The following is a 15,947-nucleotide window of genomic DNA, read 5'->3' as shown; positions in this document are numbered from 1 at the left end:
TTTATCTTAAAGTCCAAAACTAATAATCGATGTTGAGTATATAAATTTTCACTCAAAATAAATTTATAATTTTTGCAATTTAAACGATCTAATTTTCTTATAAGAAAATAATCAATATGTGTTTCATTGTATCCATTTTTATAAGTGATAAAATACTCATCTCTTTTGTTAAATAAGGTATAAGCTATTAAAAAATCATAAGCTAAAGAAAAATATAATATGATCTTACCACCTTCATTAGTTGTTTTAAACCCATGACCACCATGAATGCTTTTAAAATCATCTACCTCTCTACTAACATGTTCATTTAAATCTCCTCCAATAAAAACTCTTTCTTCAAGAGGTATCTTTTGTATTAATTTTTCTAAGTCATTCCAAAATTTTAATTTTGAACTCATATCCAAACCTACTTGAGCTAGAGCTTGTTAATAAAAATATATTTTTCCCTTGATGTTTCTGACACTTAGAATTTTCAAGCATAACTATCTTTAAAGATCAAGTTTCTATAGTTACAAGGCATCATGATTTAGAGAACTTGTTCTCTTCTTATTAAAAATTACCAAGAAATTAAAAAATCCTTATGTTGATTTTTGCAACTAATCATATTATCATTTTCAAATTTAGCTTCAGGAGTATTTGCGCTAAAGTTGTCATCACATCATGTGCAATTGGATCAACTATTTTTAAAGATACCATAGTGAAGATGAGATTGTGAGGGAATTTACACTGCAATACATGAGAAATCTTTATAAGAGCATGATGTGTTAGGCATCTTTATGGTTTGCATGCAAAAGGCTTCATTTTTCAACATTTATGATATTCTTAAATCAGTTGGTCTATAAAAAAATACTTTTTGGAGGAGCAGGTGAAAATGTTTCTATATATACTAGGCTAGAGTGCACACAGAAAAATAATTAGCTTTCGGGTGCTCATATGAATTTTTTTAGTTTACTTCAAAATAGTATTAAAAGTCAATTACTATTTAAAAACAGAACTTATTACACTGAAATTTAGGATTTAAGTTACTTTAGGCTTATTCCATGACTCAAGGTAAGGCAATATCAAACCATATATCTTAGGTGATCCATACAAGATCATATGATTAAGCATATAGTGTTATAAATTTCTCATAGGATAGTATTAGAGCATTAGATGGAATGCTCATTAAGGTTTTTTACTATTCAAAATAAGTCATTATTTTTTTAAGGAGAAAAGCCAATTTTACACAATGATTTCAAAGAAGGGGATTTTAATCTGAGAATTGCTTGTGGTTGCAAAGGGCGTGCATATGATGCCAAATGTTTTAAGGGTTACTTTCAGTTTGCTGCTTTGAACTTACATAAGACATCATAGTTTTCTATGCTTATGGATTTATTAAATAAAATATGGATTAAAGTTCTAGTTTTCAATCTTCATTTGTTTGATAAATTTATAATCACATGATTTTACCAGCAATTCCATAACAAAATAATTTATGAACTATTGAACATGGTAATAGTAAGAAGGTAATATGATTACAAATGTACAAGACTCTCTAAAAATAACATTGAACTAGGAATGTCAATTTGGGTCGACGGTTTGGGTTCAACTCTAACTCGAAGTTGCCCCAACTCCAATTTGCTTGGCTCAAACCCAACCCATTATTATATGAGTCAAAATGTTTAACCTGAACCTAACCGGTTTATCATGTTTATTATATGGATCATGCATTCTTTTTTTTAATCAATACAACCCAATTAACTTGAACCGACTTGTTTAATCCAAATATAAAAGTAATCGAGTCAATTTCGAGTTTTGACTTAAACCAAACTCAACCAAAATTTTGATAAGTTGATAATTTCATACCCAAACATGACATTAAATTTAATATCAACCCTAACTCGTATTTTTTAAGTCAAATTTGTGTTGGGCCACTAATTAACACCCCTATACTGAACAAAATAATTATAATATTAGAAATACTTATAGTTTTAAAAACAATAATGTTCAATCAAATGTGTGGTATTTGATAGATAGAACTAGCATCTAATAACATTGATATCTCATTGGCATCTAACACAAAAAATAGGATGAGCAAAAATAACTAATTATGAAACAAGTAACCTCTAGGGTTCCGTCTGAAAAAATCAATATCATATTGATCTCTTGGGTATGAATAATATAATAATATTTCATCTTAAATATTAAGATAATTGAAAATCCATGAATTAAGTTAAGAATTTCACTGTGTCACAAACTTATCATCAATAAAGGGCATCTCCAAACCCTTTTAGACTCCATGAATGGAAATTATTTACAAAGCAACAAACTAAAGGTTGGTAGGGACCTTGTTGTAGTAATTTAAACTTTATTCGCATCATCAAGACTTTCAATAAAGCATGAAAATTCGCTCTTTCACCATCATTACTATCATCATTATCATTAGACTTATGTTGCTTATCAAAATTCCCAAGTAATTTAAGTAGGCTATAAGAATCATCCTCCTTTGTTTTACCCATAGAGACCGATAATTTTATTTTGAACATATCTTTTTGCACAATTTCTTGCCTTAGTGCATGTTCTAGTTTCCATTATATAAGCTCAAACCTATGAAGTTTATTTCTACTACTTTATCTTCAAAGGATAATACTCTAGCTTTTTTTATGATAAATCATCACACACTTTGTCCTTCCAAGTTATATTATATACCTTTTGTAAGATTTTCATTTCAATCACACCCAACTTTACTATTAGCTGTCATCCTTTATTCAAGTATTTATATCAGCATTATAGATAGTTCTTCATTCCTTCATACGACTGTTCTATGTAGTACTAATTTTAATTTACAAATATTTTTACAATGTCTAAAGATCTTAAACCATGGAATTTCTTTCTTTAATTCCTTTAAACAGAGAAAAGCAGGTTTGCTTCACAAATAAACTTAAATGCCAGGATTAAAATTTGATTCTTCTTCTGTTTTGTGTTAAAAAATCACACTTTCATTTAAGTTAACAGAAACCTGTAGTACAGTCTGTATGGGACACATCCATGTTAAAAGTTCTCCCAATTTTTTTTTTTTTTTAAGTTTATCTTTCAGAGCATCACCAAGCATGCGAGTCATTCCAACAGTATCCAGCAATTCAAGTATTACAGTGGGAGCAGAAGAAAAAAACTATGAATTTTTATCCAAGCATTCACTTCATGAAATGCTTTCGTTCATAGATATCAGATGGATTACCACCATCTTGTCAGTGATTCAACTATAAACCAACAATTGAGGGAATTCTCCGGACACAACAGAATAGTTTAAGACATTGAGATGATTGATAGTGCTTAGACTATGATGAAGGCATTTCCAAGTACAAATCACCAGTTAATCTGAAAATAAAAACAATTAATAATAGTATAGAAGAACACCAATAAAAGTAGTCAAGTACAATTTCCTATCCCTAGAAAAACAAGATTAGAGAAAACTAATAACAAACATTCTTAAATTATTCTAGAAAGTCACATAGATCCATAGCCTGCACTTGGAAATTAGCAAGTCAACTAACAAGGCATAAAATATCTTAACACAAGTTTTCATTGCATTAAGGTTAAAAAGGTTCTCATGCTCCTTGTGCCTTGTATATAAACATCCATGCATATAGATATACACACACACTCATAATGCATCACACTTTTATGAACATTTGAACAATCAAATTCAGTTGAAATTCATTGAAAAGTAGCAAAAGGATTGAATTGAATCCATTTCCTTGCCAAAACAGAATAAGAAATTCAATCGTTAAAGGGTTTTGTAATCTCATTTCAGAATATCTTCTGAATAACCTTTCTAGCTCTTCTTACACCCACAGCAGTCCCCCAAAACAAACACTTTTACAGACATAGACATGAAAAAGCACAAAGCGCATAAGATAAGGAGGAATGGCTTCACATACGATTATAGTCATGTGATAAAAGTGATCAAGTCTTCTGAAACCAAAATACAACAGGCTAATCAAGTATTTGATAAACTCAAGTTAACTGTCTAAAAGCTCTTGCTAACTATAGGGCTGCATACATAGATCAGTCGTCACAGGAGGAGGCAGTCACTGAACTAGATGTACACACCTGCTAATATCAAAAAACAAATCCCTTTACTTATCCTTCAAATATTCTTCATCACAGCAAGCATCACTAGCAGAATAATTCTTCACTTAACACGATTAAAATTAAAACTCCCATTACCATCTCCATCCAACTCTTAGAACCTAAAATCAATCACACTACAGTAGTTGAATGACAGAATAGTGAGATATCCTGTAAAGAATGCGACTTTAACTGTTTCTAGGAAGCAATGACGCGAAAGTGTAGATCTTTAGCAGTTGCAAGCTCCAACAGCAACCAGTAAGCACATACGTATGAGAATTGAGAATTTATGAAAGAAACAGCGTAGAGAAGAGACTCGGTTTCCAGACAAAGAAGAAGGAATGGGTTAACAAACACAGCAAATAAGCTCAATATCAATTGCAGCCACTGGGACTAACGCGAGATTGAGCGAAATATTCGCTGGACTCTCGCAAAGTTCCAGACCAAAACCTAAGCTTGATAAGACATATCAAGCAAACCCATCAAGTAATCGAATAAAGGCGCGCGCACATGCTAACATGCAATCTCGATCTTCGATCTTAACGAGACATGGAAGGGTTCGATGCTGATATTTTCGGAGAAATTGCGATAATTAGGATAAGAAATGGAGGGTAAAGAAGCGGGGAAAGCTACGTACCTGCTAGAGTGTGGATTGAGGGATAGCTAGGGTTGTCGGGGCCGGAATTGTGCTCGCTCGATCGCTTCCCTCCTCCTGGTGCCCGCTTCGCAATCGGGATCGGAGCAATAAAGGACAGCAAGCGAACAAGCCAGGGAGGGTGTCGGGGTGGTGAGGCGTGGGCACGCCTCGCAACAATGGAAGACGCGACCGTTTTTTGCTTTGGAGTGATTTGGTTTTCTTGAAAGGAGAGAGAAGGGTAACAGGTGAGGAGAGGGACGACCGATTGCTGCGTCGGAAAGAATGGGCAGCTTGGTTGTTACGCAGCTGTGGCACCTGTGCAGCGGTGAAGTGGCATTTTCTTTTTATTATTATTATTATTATTATTTTCTTATCTTTAGCTTTTTTCATTACTAAAAATTAGGGGATTTACCTACATAATGCCTAAAACTCATATATTTTCATATCAAACACCTAAAATTTAAAATATACACTTCTCATCCCCTAAAAGTCTTATTCCCTCGCATCACACACTGTTCGTCTTCTTCACCCACGCGTGTGCTAGCTCCCAGTCATTTTCAGATTTGCCTCCTTATTTGTTTGTTCTCTATTGATTTAGTGCATTAGAATGTCCTCTAATGATTGTGAACTCTCATTTATCAGCCCTTAGTACTCCTACTTCTCCTTCGTCCTATTGATCTCATGAGTTTTGAGTGATGCATGTATATATATATATATATATATATATATATATATATATATATATTCTTGTCATGAGATATCCATATTACCTTTTTATTTGCAGGTTTTTTAGTTAATTGGAATAACATTAAGTGAAAGCAATGATAAATGATGGTGAATGCATCTGTGTTATATTTAAATTTGGGAGATATTGGAGTGAAGTTAAAGGTGATCAACGAAGAAGTTATGGAGGTGAAAAACAAAAAAATGATGAAATTAGAGAACTATTTTATTAATTACTTTATCCTCCAAAAGAAGGTTGAAATGACATGTCCATGGCTAATTGGGCATGAGTTTAAGTTACACTATCATGTAAATCCTACTTCTCCCAAAGTCTACGAGACCATTTTGAGTGATGCTGATGTGATGCAAATGATAGGACTGTGTAATGATAGTCAGCAGGTTAAAGTTATGGCTATGTTACAAGAAGATGCAGAGGCTGATATGATCTTAGAAGGTTCAGAGCATTGTCCTAGCACCCGGTAGAGCTATTAATGTTGCTTCAAACAACATTGACTTTGAAAGCTTAAGTTATAATCAGCTTATGCCACCACTTAGTGATGTAAAATATTAGAAATTGGTGCTTGCTTTCATGATGCTAGTAGTTCCAAGTAGTTCCTACGATTCACCACGATTACTAATAACTTTGGGGTCAAGATAAAGGCTAGCAATAAGTCAAGAGTTATAGCAACATGCTCGCATTGAGAGTGCCCTTAGAGGGTACGTGCATCGCCATGCAAAATGGTCAAGCCTTTGAAGTTAGGAAGTCAGAAGATACACATTTTTGTCATGGTGTTAACAGAGTTGGAAATAAACTTGCTACATAGACTTACGATGCTGATGATTACTCGTTCAAGAGGTTTTATGTGAGCTTCAACGTATGCATTGAAGGCTTCATTGTAGGCTGTAGAACATTAGTTGGCCTCCTAAAATCGAAGTACTTGTGTGTTCTATTGTCTACTAATTTACTTGATGATTGCAACATTTAATTTACTCTTGCTTTTGTAGTTGTTGAGACATAATCAAAGGATACATGGCACTGGTTTCTTTTAAATTTGAAACAATCTTTTAGATGTGAATTATACCCACTTGCTTTTATTTCAGGTAAGGAGAAAGGTTTGGAAAAAATAATTAGAGATGTGTATCCTGACACAGAATATAGGGTGTACATGCATCATTTATGTAAGAACATAAGAAGCTGTTTTGTTGTTATGATAGTCCAAGGTTGCTAAACTTAGTGTGGACAGCTGCAAATGCCAACAAAAAGGCTGATTTTGAGTTAAAGTTGCTGAAAATCTATAATGTTAGTCCAGTTGTTCACTCATATTTAACTTCTTTTCCATATAAGTGGACAAGATTTATATTTTCAATTGAAATTTAAAAATTCCTCTAACGCTAACAATATAAATGAATCTTTTAATGCTTGGATTGAAGAAGCAATATGCAAACCTATGGTTGATCTTGTTGATATGATCAAGGGCCACTACGGGAAAACACGCGATTACCGTCGAAATTTCCGGCGGATATTTTTGCGCCGGCATTGACGGCGCAGGTTCCGGCGGAAGAACATGCGCCGGAAACTAACGGTTCCGTCGGATTGTGCATTGTTTCCGGCGGATTACGTCCGCCGGTAATAACAGGTTTTCCTGTAGTGGGCATGTTAATGGAGCAAAGGTCTGAGAGAAGGCTTACCACATGTGGTTGGAGAGTAGAGTTGGTCCCTTATGTTGAGGGGTGTGTTAGAGAAGTTACAACACAAAAAGAGCTCTTCGTTATTAGGCAATCTTAATCTTCGAAGTTCAAAGTGGAAGGTCAAAATGAGAGATGGGAGGTGAACAGTGGTACTAGGGAATGTTTATGTAACCTTTGGCAAATGACTGTGTTATTGTGCATTCATGCAGTCGCAATAATTGGGAACAAGGAACATCCACTTTGGCATGTATATATTTGTCAATACTACCATGTTAACTGTTATGAAAGCTTCTTTTTGAAAATTATGACATTCAAGTTTTGTGTTATGTAATCTTTTTCAAGTTTCAATTTTTGCAGGTACAAACAAGCTTATGAATGTGCAATAGCAACACTGCCTCTCAAAAGTCATTGGTGTATTGTTGATGATCATGCTAAGTTGGTGGGCCCAAAACTCAAAGACCTAGGGGTCGCCTAAAGAAAAAAAAAATCAATTTTTTTTTGGAAAAAAAAAACAAACAGAAAAGGAAGTGAACATAAGTGTGGGAGGTGTGGCTTACTTCGCACCTCAAAATAACTTAACAAGAATCCTATATAAAGATCATTGAGGAATATATATTTTTTGGTTAAAATTTTTTGGGTCATTCAATCATGTAATTATTGTATTGTTCAAATGAAGAGAACAAGTAATATAATAGTTTCTTGACAAAGATCAATGAATTCATTTTGTACTATTTCAAAAAGTTTACATAAGGGTTCACATTATAATGACGCTTACAACTTAGAACATTACGAAATCTTCATATGTACAACAAAATTAACTATAATGGCACAACCAAAGCTACTAATAACAACTTGATTTGAAATAAGTAAAGCTGCATAGACTTTAAATTCTCCAAAGTTATCTCATCCATTGGTCTTAGTATCAGATAATGACTTGTGTTTGATGATGTTTGATCGGCTTCATCAATCCATCTAAAGAAATTGCAATCGTCTTTTATCTTGTTGCAAGGGTTAAAATCTTTGGCCATGATTTCACTTCGATATGTTTTAAATATAACATAATGTCAGTTGCAATAACAAAGGATTTGTGGCATGTGGATGCTTTTAGAACCTGTTAAATCTCTAGAATTCTTTATATAAAGGGGAATACTTGAAGAAATGCAACTTTAGAACATTAACTAACAAAGAAATAAAACAAGTGAAAGTCCAAATAAGCTATTTACACTAACTCATGAATCCAACAAATTATCATTGGACTTAGACTTCAGCAGATTCACCTATGGAGATGAGTAAGGACTATAGAAACAGCAACATCACAGATTGCTTCTCCAGTGGTTGATCCCATGGCCCTCCAATGATCCCACGTCACCTTTCATCTTTGGTATACGTGAGAAAATTATGTGATTTTAGTCTTGGTAGCAATATAGATCATCCAAATAGGGTGTCATCCAACATAAACAACGTAGTACGAATCTCTCCCATTTTTCATCATTGTCCGAATTTACAAAACGTACTCGCATTTTTTTACTAACTTCATAATACTTAGGTTAGCATTGAAATCCTCCATTCCAAGAAGAAAACAACCTATTCACTGCACTGTAATCCTCCATTCATAATACTTAGTTGATAAGAACAAACATTACATAAGCTAAAGATAACCTCTTCATTGCATTATAGAAACAATCGCAAAACTTCTTGTTCCCTCATAACTCCAGCACGATGATTTAATCATCATCCCTCACAAACAATTACAAAACTTCTAATTCCCTCATAACTCCAACACAACACGTAATAACACTTAATTTTCTTAAAGAGTTTTTTTTTCCCTACAACAGTAAAAAATTATTTCAAGAAACATTATAAATTCAAATCATAAACTATTTTCGTTATAACATATATATTCTTGTATTTTTTTTTTATAATTTTTGAGCTTCTGTGAAATTCCTTAAGAAATTGGTACTTATTGGTACAAGTGATGTGTGGTGTGTGAATTTGCCTTAATTGACCTGAATGTCCCAAAAAAAAAAAAAAAATTAAACAACATGTTACTAAAATTAGGCTAAATATACTGCTAGTCAAATTTATTTTTAACTCAAAAGCTCAACTATATGAGCAATTAGTACAAATGTTGTTCTTCTCCTAATTCTGGAGATTGGAAGATCTCAATCATGGATTATACCTACGTTGCGACACGAAGCAAAAATTAAATATATCATTCAGAATATTAGATAACGAAAAACATGAAAAGAGAGCAACTGAATGATATTTTTATTTCAATTATTTTAAATAATGAAACATTGGCATTAATTAATGGACTAATTCAATAATTAAATTAAAACTGTTATAAAGAAGATCTTACATTGCTATATTGGACGCCTGTAGGATTATTATTGAGCCAATTGCCATAGCAGCTGGCCTCCATTGCCTTCCTTGGGACAATAGCAACGTTCCACCTCATTCAGAAGATGAAAGAAAGAATTAATTAATGAAATAAGATCTTTCTGTAGTTGAACCAAGTCAGATAGAGAAGCCACTAATCACGATACAAAAATGAACGGCCGTCCATGAACTCATAAACCAAAAATAGCTACATAAAACGCCGATATGAAGGGTAAGGAGGAGGGGGTGAGGAAGAAAGATTGGGAGATTGTGATTGCTATGTTAAATGATTTTTTAATAATAATATTTTTTTTAATAAACTTGTATCAATTTATTTTGGTTTATTTTCGGCGTTTATATTTTTTGGGGGTTAAATTTCATAATGGTATCTGATTATTTATATAATATAAGAGTATAATGTTGCTCCAATTTAATTCCGTAAATATACAAATTTGATGCAAAATTATCATTTGAGACTAAATTGGTCATACATGAATATTTTGGGGTATATTTTGAGTTTTTTTTATACTTTTTCGATAGAATAAAAAAACTAGCAAAAAAAAAAATTTTTAAGAAAAGCACAATTATATATGTAAAAGCATAAATAATATCAATAGACATTTAATAAATTTGTTAAGAGTGAAGCAGTGTATTATATAATCTACAATGGACTTCTCAATATTTAGAACAAAAAAAAAATGTATGGCTTAACTTGCCATAGAGTTGCTATGACCTTGCCATCTCAAATTTTTGCAATCGGAAACATGCTAATATATTTTTACAATGAATGATTATATGTCTGACTATATGATGATCCAATCATCTCCATAGTTAATCTCAGAGAACAGTAAAGCTTCATAGGGTATTTCTATCAGAGCCCTACACAGGGTCCTGGTCGAGTACCCATTGGGTACCCATGGATCTCCTTGAGGGTTTATCCACCATATTGAATACCCACCCATACCCACCCATAAGTCTATGAGCATACCCATACCCACCCATACCCATTGGGTATTGGTGGGTAGTTGGGTGGGTTTGGGTATGGGTGCCCAATGCAGGGCTCTGATTTCTATCTAGGTGCAGATGATTTATATCTTCACAGGCATGTCTACTGCACCGACACTCTCTCTCGAAGAAGCAATGACGATATCTGAGAAATAAGCATCGGCTAATTCTGTGCCAGAAGCTACAGTAAGATAGAGAATACAAGTGTTATCTGGAAAAAAGCTTATTTATTTTAGATTATCCAAATATATGTTTCTAAATGCAGTTAATAACTATTTTATTTTTAAAATATTTTTGTTAAAAATTATGCTATGCTCTATTTATTAATTGAACAAATGACTTGATTTATTTAACTTTGATTGAGAAATGGATTACTTTAATAATAATATATGAAAATTATTTTATCCCACATGGTAGGATGAGATCTTATTGCTGTTGTTTTGTTGTGATATTATATGGAAATTAACTCCATATAAAAGAAATGTTTGAAAGCAAAGTTTTGATTAGATGAGAAGAAATATTTTATATAGGAACTAGGAAGTGTTTCTTAATATGTTGGTGAGTAGACGTGGATTGGCTCTTTATTTGTTTTCTTTCTTTTTTTCTGGAATATTGAGAGCTGGAGCACAAATTTAATTGACGTAAAAGAAAGTCGTTATCGGAGAGCCAAAAAAATTTTTTTTTAAAGGAGGAGCAGATGTAGCTCTTCAATTGTATCCGTTCAGAAAAGATATTACTAAGATGTTTCAGAAGGTGAAGCCTTATGCAGCCATGGTGTTTCAGCAGTTCAGCTTTGCTGTTATGTCAATTATTTTTTTGGCAATTGTGAAGGATGGCATGAGCCAATCTGTGTTGTTTGTATACCGTAATGCTGTTGCTGCCATCTTTATTGCTCCATTTGCGCTCTATTTTGAGAGGTACTTCCCTTTCCACCTTGTTACTACAGATTTATATATACTATACAGTTTATGAAAATTTTACTGTAAATGTTCTTGATTAAACAAGAACATTAACATTTTGAAATTAGTTATAATCATTTCCAAAACTTAGGTTTCATTTGGAATTGCTTTCTTACTGCTTCCTAAAATAGTTTTGAGTACAAAAATTTTTTAAACTAGAAATTTTTATACTAAAAAGTTGTTTTAGAAAGCAATAAGAAAGTTATATCAAAAAAACCTTTAGTGGCTGTTTGGCAGCACCCAAGATTTGATTTAAGTAGGATATCTTAAATATGCTAAATCAGGATTTTGGAAATCTTGAGAAGCCTAAATCCTTAATGCTGTTTGGTAACATTCATGATAAATCCTATTAAATCCCGTGTAACTGTTTGGCTATAAAATGGATTTAGCGAGCGGTCTCTTCCTCTCAAGTCAATGGATTTAGTAAATCCGACCAAAAACAGGATTTCGGAAATTCGGGATTTAGCACGAAAAGGTGGAGTTTTCCGTCTACGGCAGCTTTCATTTGCCGTGAGATTTGGTTTTGTATTTTAGACTATTTGGCTGGATTTTGCTCAAATCCACCTTAGATCCGTCCTAAATCCTGCTACAAAATAGCCCCTTAGTATTTCTTATGAAAGTTATGCTCTAAATTTTATTTTTTTGTTTGTTTCTCATGTTCTAAATAATTTTACCTTAGCAGAGTAAAAAGGCCTATGATGACAAAACTTATTTTCCTCAAGATAATGGGACTCGCATTGTTTCAGTAATATGCCTTTCTCGCTCTCTGTTTTTTGGTTTTTTATTTTAGTTAATATATTAGGAGCCATTGAGAATTGATGCTCTTCATCTCTTTATGTAATTAGGACTGTACTGGAGCAGAACTTATATTTCATGGGAACCAAGTTGACCTCTGCGACCTACGGTGCTGCTCTTAAAAATTTAATTCCATCAATTACGTTCTTTTTATCCCTGGCGTTGAGGTAAGGCCCAAAATTTTAGCGATGCACAAACAACTGCGCACGCTATATGAACATCAAGTTTGTCCATTCTCAAAGTTTGTTCTCATTGATACCTAAGATTATATTGTTGGCAAATAAAGATTTGTTTCTCCAAGGCTGAAAAAGAACTAAAGGCCAAAATGTAGGAGCATGTGTAAACAGCTTTGGAGGTCGTCACCCATCACTTCTCTAACAGAACAGGATAAATTATTAGGTGCGAACACCGAACGGAGAGAATCGTTCGGTTTTCTCTGTCTACAGTGAAAACGCATTCAAAGCACAGTTACTATAGTATCTGCACTTTGACTGTGCTTTCACTATAGACAGAGAGAAAATAGGATGGTTCTCTCTGTTAGGTGTCCGCACCTAATAATTTACCCTCTAACAGGATCATTATATTGTCATCTATTTCGATGCAACATCAAAATGATATGAGTTTATTTTATCAAAAAAAAAAAAGGGAAAAAATATTTTAAACTTTTGTATACTAGCTTATATAAATATTAAAAACTATTATGTAAATTAGAAGATTTGTATAGAGAAACTAATCCTAGGAACTCCATAATAAATTTAAATATTTAAGAGGATGAATAAAATCTCAATGAAATGCAAGTAATATGAGAATACATGGAAGCCTTCTATTGAATTTATTGATAAAATTTAAGCTTTGTGAGAAGCCTGGACAAACACTAAAGTATGCATCTACATTTGAAGGTTTTTAGTTTTGTACATATGTGTATGTCAAGCAGATAATGAGAGGTAAGCTTGGTCCTAAATCTAGGAATAGTTTTTTCATAGGATATGTGAAATATAAATTCAATTATAAATTTTGGGACATTCAAATTAACATAATTATCAACATTAAAAATATTATCTCCAATAACTTAGTATTATTTAAACATAGGCCAACCTCCACTGCAAGAAAAATCTCCATTCTAGAACATGTTGAGCCATTTATGTTATAATTGAAACAGAAAATACTATAGAAAATTTGATTAATCTCAACCTAATACAAATGTGACCCAAGTTAGAAAGTCATAAAGAATTCACAAACTTACTTTCATTTTTTCTTCTTCAATTTATTACTTATTGGTTACAAATGTAGAAGAGGTCGAGTGCTACAAAGAAACTATAAATTTAAAGTATTCTATCAAGCTTGAGCTCGCCATTAAAGAAGAGATGGAGTCACTTCATAAGAATAACATATTGACATCAACCAAGCCATCCAAAGATAAGAAGTTTTTTATAAACTATTTTAACTTCATAATGTTAAGAATCAATGTAATGCAAGACAAATTTACATGCTAGAAGGAAATAGGTCTTATGACCTTGCCTTGTAGGCAAGATGACACATTTACCTGGGTTAGATATGTTCAATGGACTAACTCATTTTCAATTGAAAATTCGAAGGTCAAACACATTTATCGGTAGTGACCTTGATATATTTTTTCATTATTAAATGTTTGACTAAATTCCTCAACCTACAATCTTGTCCTCAGAATTTTGATCTTGACTACATCAAATGTAACTTGGTCAATGTTTTAGTTAACTTTGGTTTACTAATCAAAATCAGGGTTGAGAAGCTGAACATACATCAGGTAACTGGCAAAGCTAAGGTCATTGGAGCTCTATTGACCTTAACTGGTACACTTCTCTTGGTTTTATACGAAGGACCAGTTGAAGAGTTTCCATGGTCCAAAGGACCAGAACGTTATAACACTACAGAGAACTCTAATGGCAATGGCAGCTTGAGGAGGATTAAGGGAACATTAATGATATTAGCAAGCAGCACCAGTTGGAGTATCTTCTTAATCCTGCAGGTAATAATGATTTTTTAGTTCTGTGAATTTGCTCATCTCATGTTAATGTAACAATATTACATTCATTTGAGACAGTCCAATACATTAAAATCATATGGGGCTAATCTTCACCTCACCACCTTCATTTGTTCATTGGGTGCTGTAATGAACATTGTACTTGCCCTAGTTATGGAGCATGGAAGACCACAATTTTTTATTATAAGTTGGGACATGAAACTCTTTGCCATAATCTATTCAGTAAGTTCTTCCTCAGCCAAAAATTAAGGGGGATTTACATACATTCCACTTTATTTCATACTATTTATATATCTAACATCTAAAATATTAATATTACATGTTTATCACTCATAGAACAAATTTGAGTATATAGAATGAAATATTAAAGTTTATAGGATGGTATGAATGATAGAAACGAATTATAGGAGTGGTATATTTGATATTAAATTTGTATATGGGTGGTAGGCATGTAATATTAATATTTTGGATGTTAGATATATAAATAGAATGAATAAAATGGTATGTATGTAAATTTCCCAAAGATTAAATATATTAATTAGAGACTATTAGGTAAGGATAAAAGATGGTATTTTGTACAGGGCGTGGTATGTACAGGGATCACTAATTATTTGCTGGAGATGGTTTTGAAGGACAAGGGACCGGTTTTTGCTGGAGCTTTCAGTCCTTTCTGTATGATTATTACTGCTATCATGGGCTCCTTCATTCTTGCAGAGAAAATACACCTTGGAACGTAAGAATTTTTATTTAATTTTTTTAAAATAAATAAGTATTTAATTTCATGAAAGTTTTAATTCAATAATTAAATTAAAACTTAAAAATTATGCTTTGCTTTGCTATATTGAACGTTTGCAGGATTCTTGGGGCAATTGTTATAGTAACTGGCCTCTATTCCCTTCTTTGGGGCAAGCGCAAGGATCAAACAATTCAATCAGGAGATGATCAAAGCAAGGATTATTTCATGAAATCAGAGTTATCTGTAGTTGAATCTGGTCTTGTAGAACAACATTCTATCACCATTGATCATGGCACAAAAGAAGAAAAGCCATCCACATTGCCTTGATCGGTTGTTTTGCTTAAATTTTCTATCAATTAGTTTTGTTTATTCTATGTTTTTATTTTATTTCTATAGAAAATATGTGAGGTGTTGGTCCAGTTTTAGAATAAGTTGATCTTGCAAGTTACCACAGTAATGTAAATGTCTATATATAAGCATTGTTGGCTAATGTATAATTTGGAAAAATTTAAACAAAGATTTAGGTTAGTTTTCCTCCAAATTTTGCTCTCTTCCCTCTTCCCCCTCTCTCTCAAGAAGAGCTCAAGAGCTCTCAAGTTTCCTCCAAGAATTTCTAACAAATGGTATCAGAGTCTTGTTGAGGTGATCGAGGAGGAAGAAGCTTATGGACTTATCAAGAAACGCAATTTCATTCGTGTAAGGTGGATGAGAGAGAAGAGATGTCACACTGCAGGCTGATCGGGGAGGTATTGAGCAGGGAAGTGACCTTCACAAGATTCACCGCAAGGAAGAAGAAGCTGGCCACATAGGACATGGATTGCATGGACATGCAAGGTCGAGCGGCCTGCCACGATCGGGAGAAGGCTCGGGAACTAGTGGGTCTACAAACGGGCC

At 33.1% G+C, this 15,947-nt stretch overlaps 2 protein-coding genes across 5 annotated transcripts in view; one reads left to right on the top strand and one right to left on the bottom strand.

The window, feature by feature from the left end:
* Window positions 1-5,074, bottom strand: part of LOC110111234 — a 40,538-nt gene extending 35,464 nt beyond the window's left edge. For 3 of the 4 annotated variants that reach the window (XM_028698482.1, XM_028698483.1, XM_020843004.2), the window contains exon 1: window positions 4,748-5,074. The gene's annotated coding sequence lies outside the window, so the exon portion shown is untranslated. Of the gene's footprint in view, window positions 1-4,303; window positions 4,551-4,747 lie in introns of those variants that run through there. The other variant, XM_028698484.1, reaches the window with a different exon arrangement.
* Window positions 5,075-11,284: 6,210 nt separating this feature from the next.
* On the top strand, window positions 11,285-15,380 carry LOC110111226 (WAT1-related protein At5g07050-like). The gene is made up of 4 exons (XM_020842996.1): window positions 11,285-11,460; window positions 14,056-14,302; window positions 14,899-15,050; window positions 15,173-15,380. Exons 1-4 carry the CDS (start codon window positions 11,285-11,287, stop codon window positions 15,378-15,380), a joined length of 783 nt encoding a protein of 260 aa, XP_020698655.1.
* Window positions 15,381-15,947: the final 567 nt, after the last annotated feature.

The sequence above is a fragment of the Dendrobium catenatum genome, unplaced genomic scaffold, assembly GCF_001605985.2.
Source record: "Dendrobium catenatum unplaced genomic scaffold, ASM160598v2 fragScaff_scaffold_1090, whole genome shotgun sequence".
Classification (NCBI taxonomy): Eukaryota; Viridiplantae; Streptophyta; class Magnoliopsida; order Asparagales; family Orchidaceae; genus Dendrobium; species Dendrobium catenatum.
The sequence above is the reverse complement of the archived record's forward strand: the minus strand, read 5'-3'. Positions and strand labels throughout refer to the sequence as shown.

Coding starts and splice junctions, on each gene's coding strand:
- LOC110111226 (XM_020842996.1), top strand. CDS start 11,285: ATGTTTCAGAAGGTGAAGCCTTATGCAGCCATGGTGTTTCAGCAGTTC. Junction 11,461..14,055: donor TTTGCGCTCTATTTTGAGAG/GTACTTCCCTTT, acceptor AATCAAAATCAG/GGTTGAGAAGCTGAACATAC. Junction 14,303..14,898: donor GTATCTTCTTAATCCTGCAG/GTAATAATGATT, acceptor TATTTTGTACAG/GGCGTGGTATGTACAGGGAT.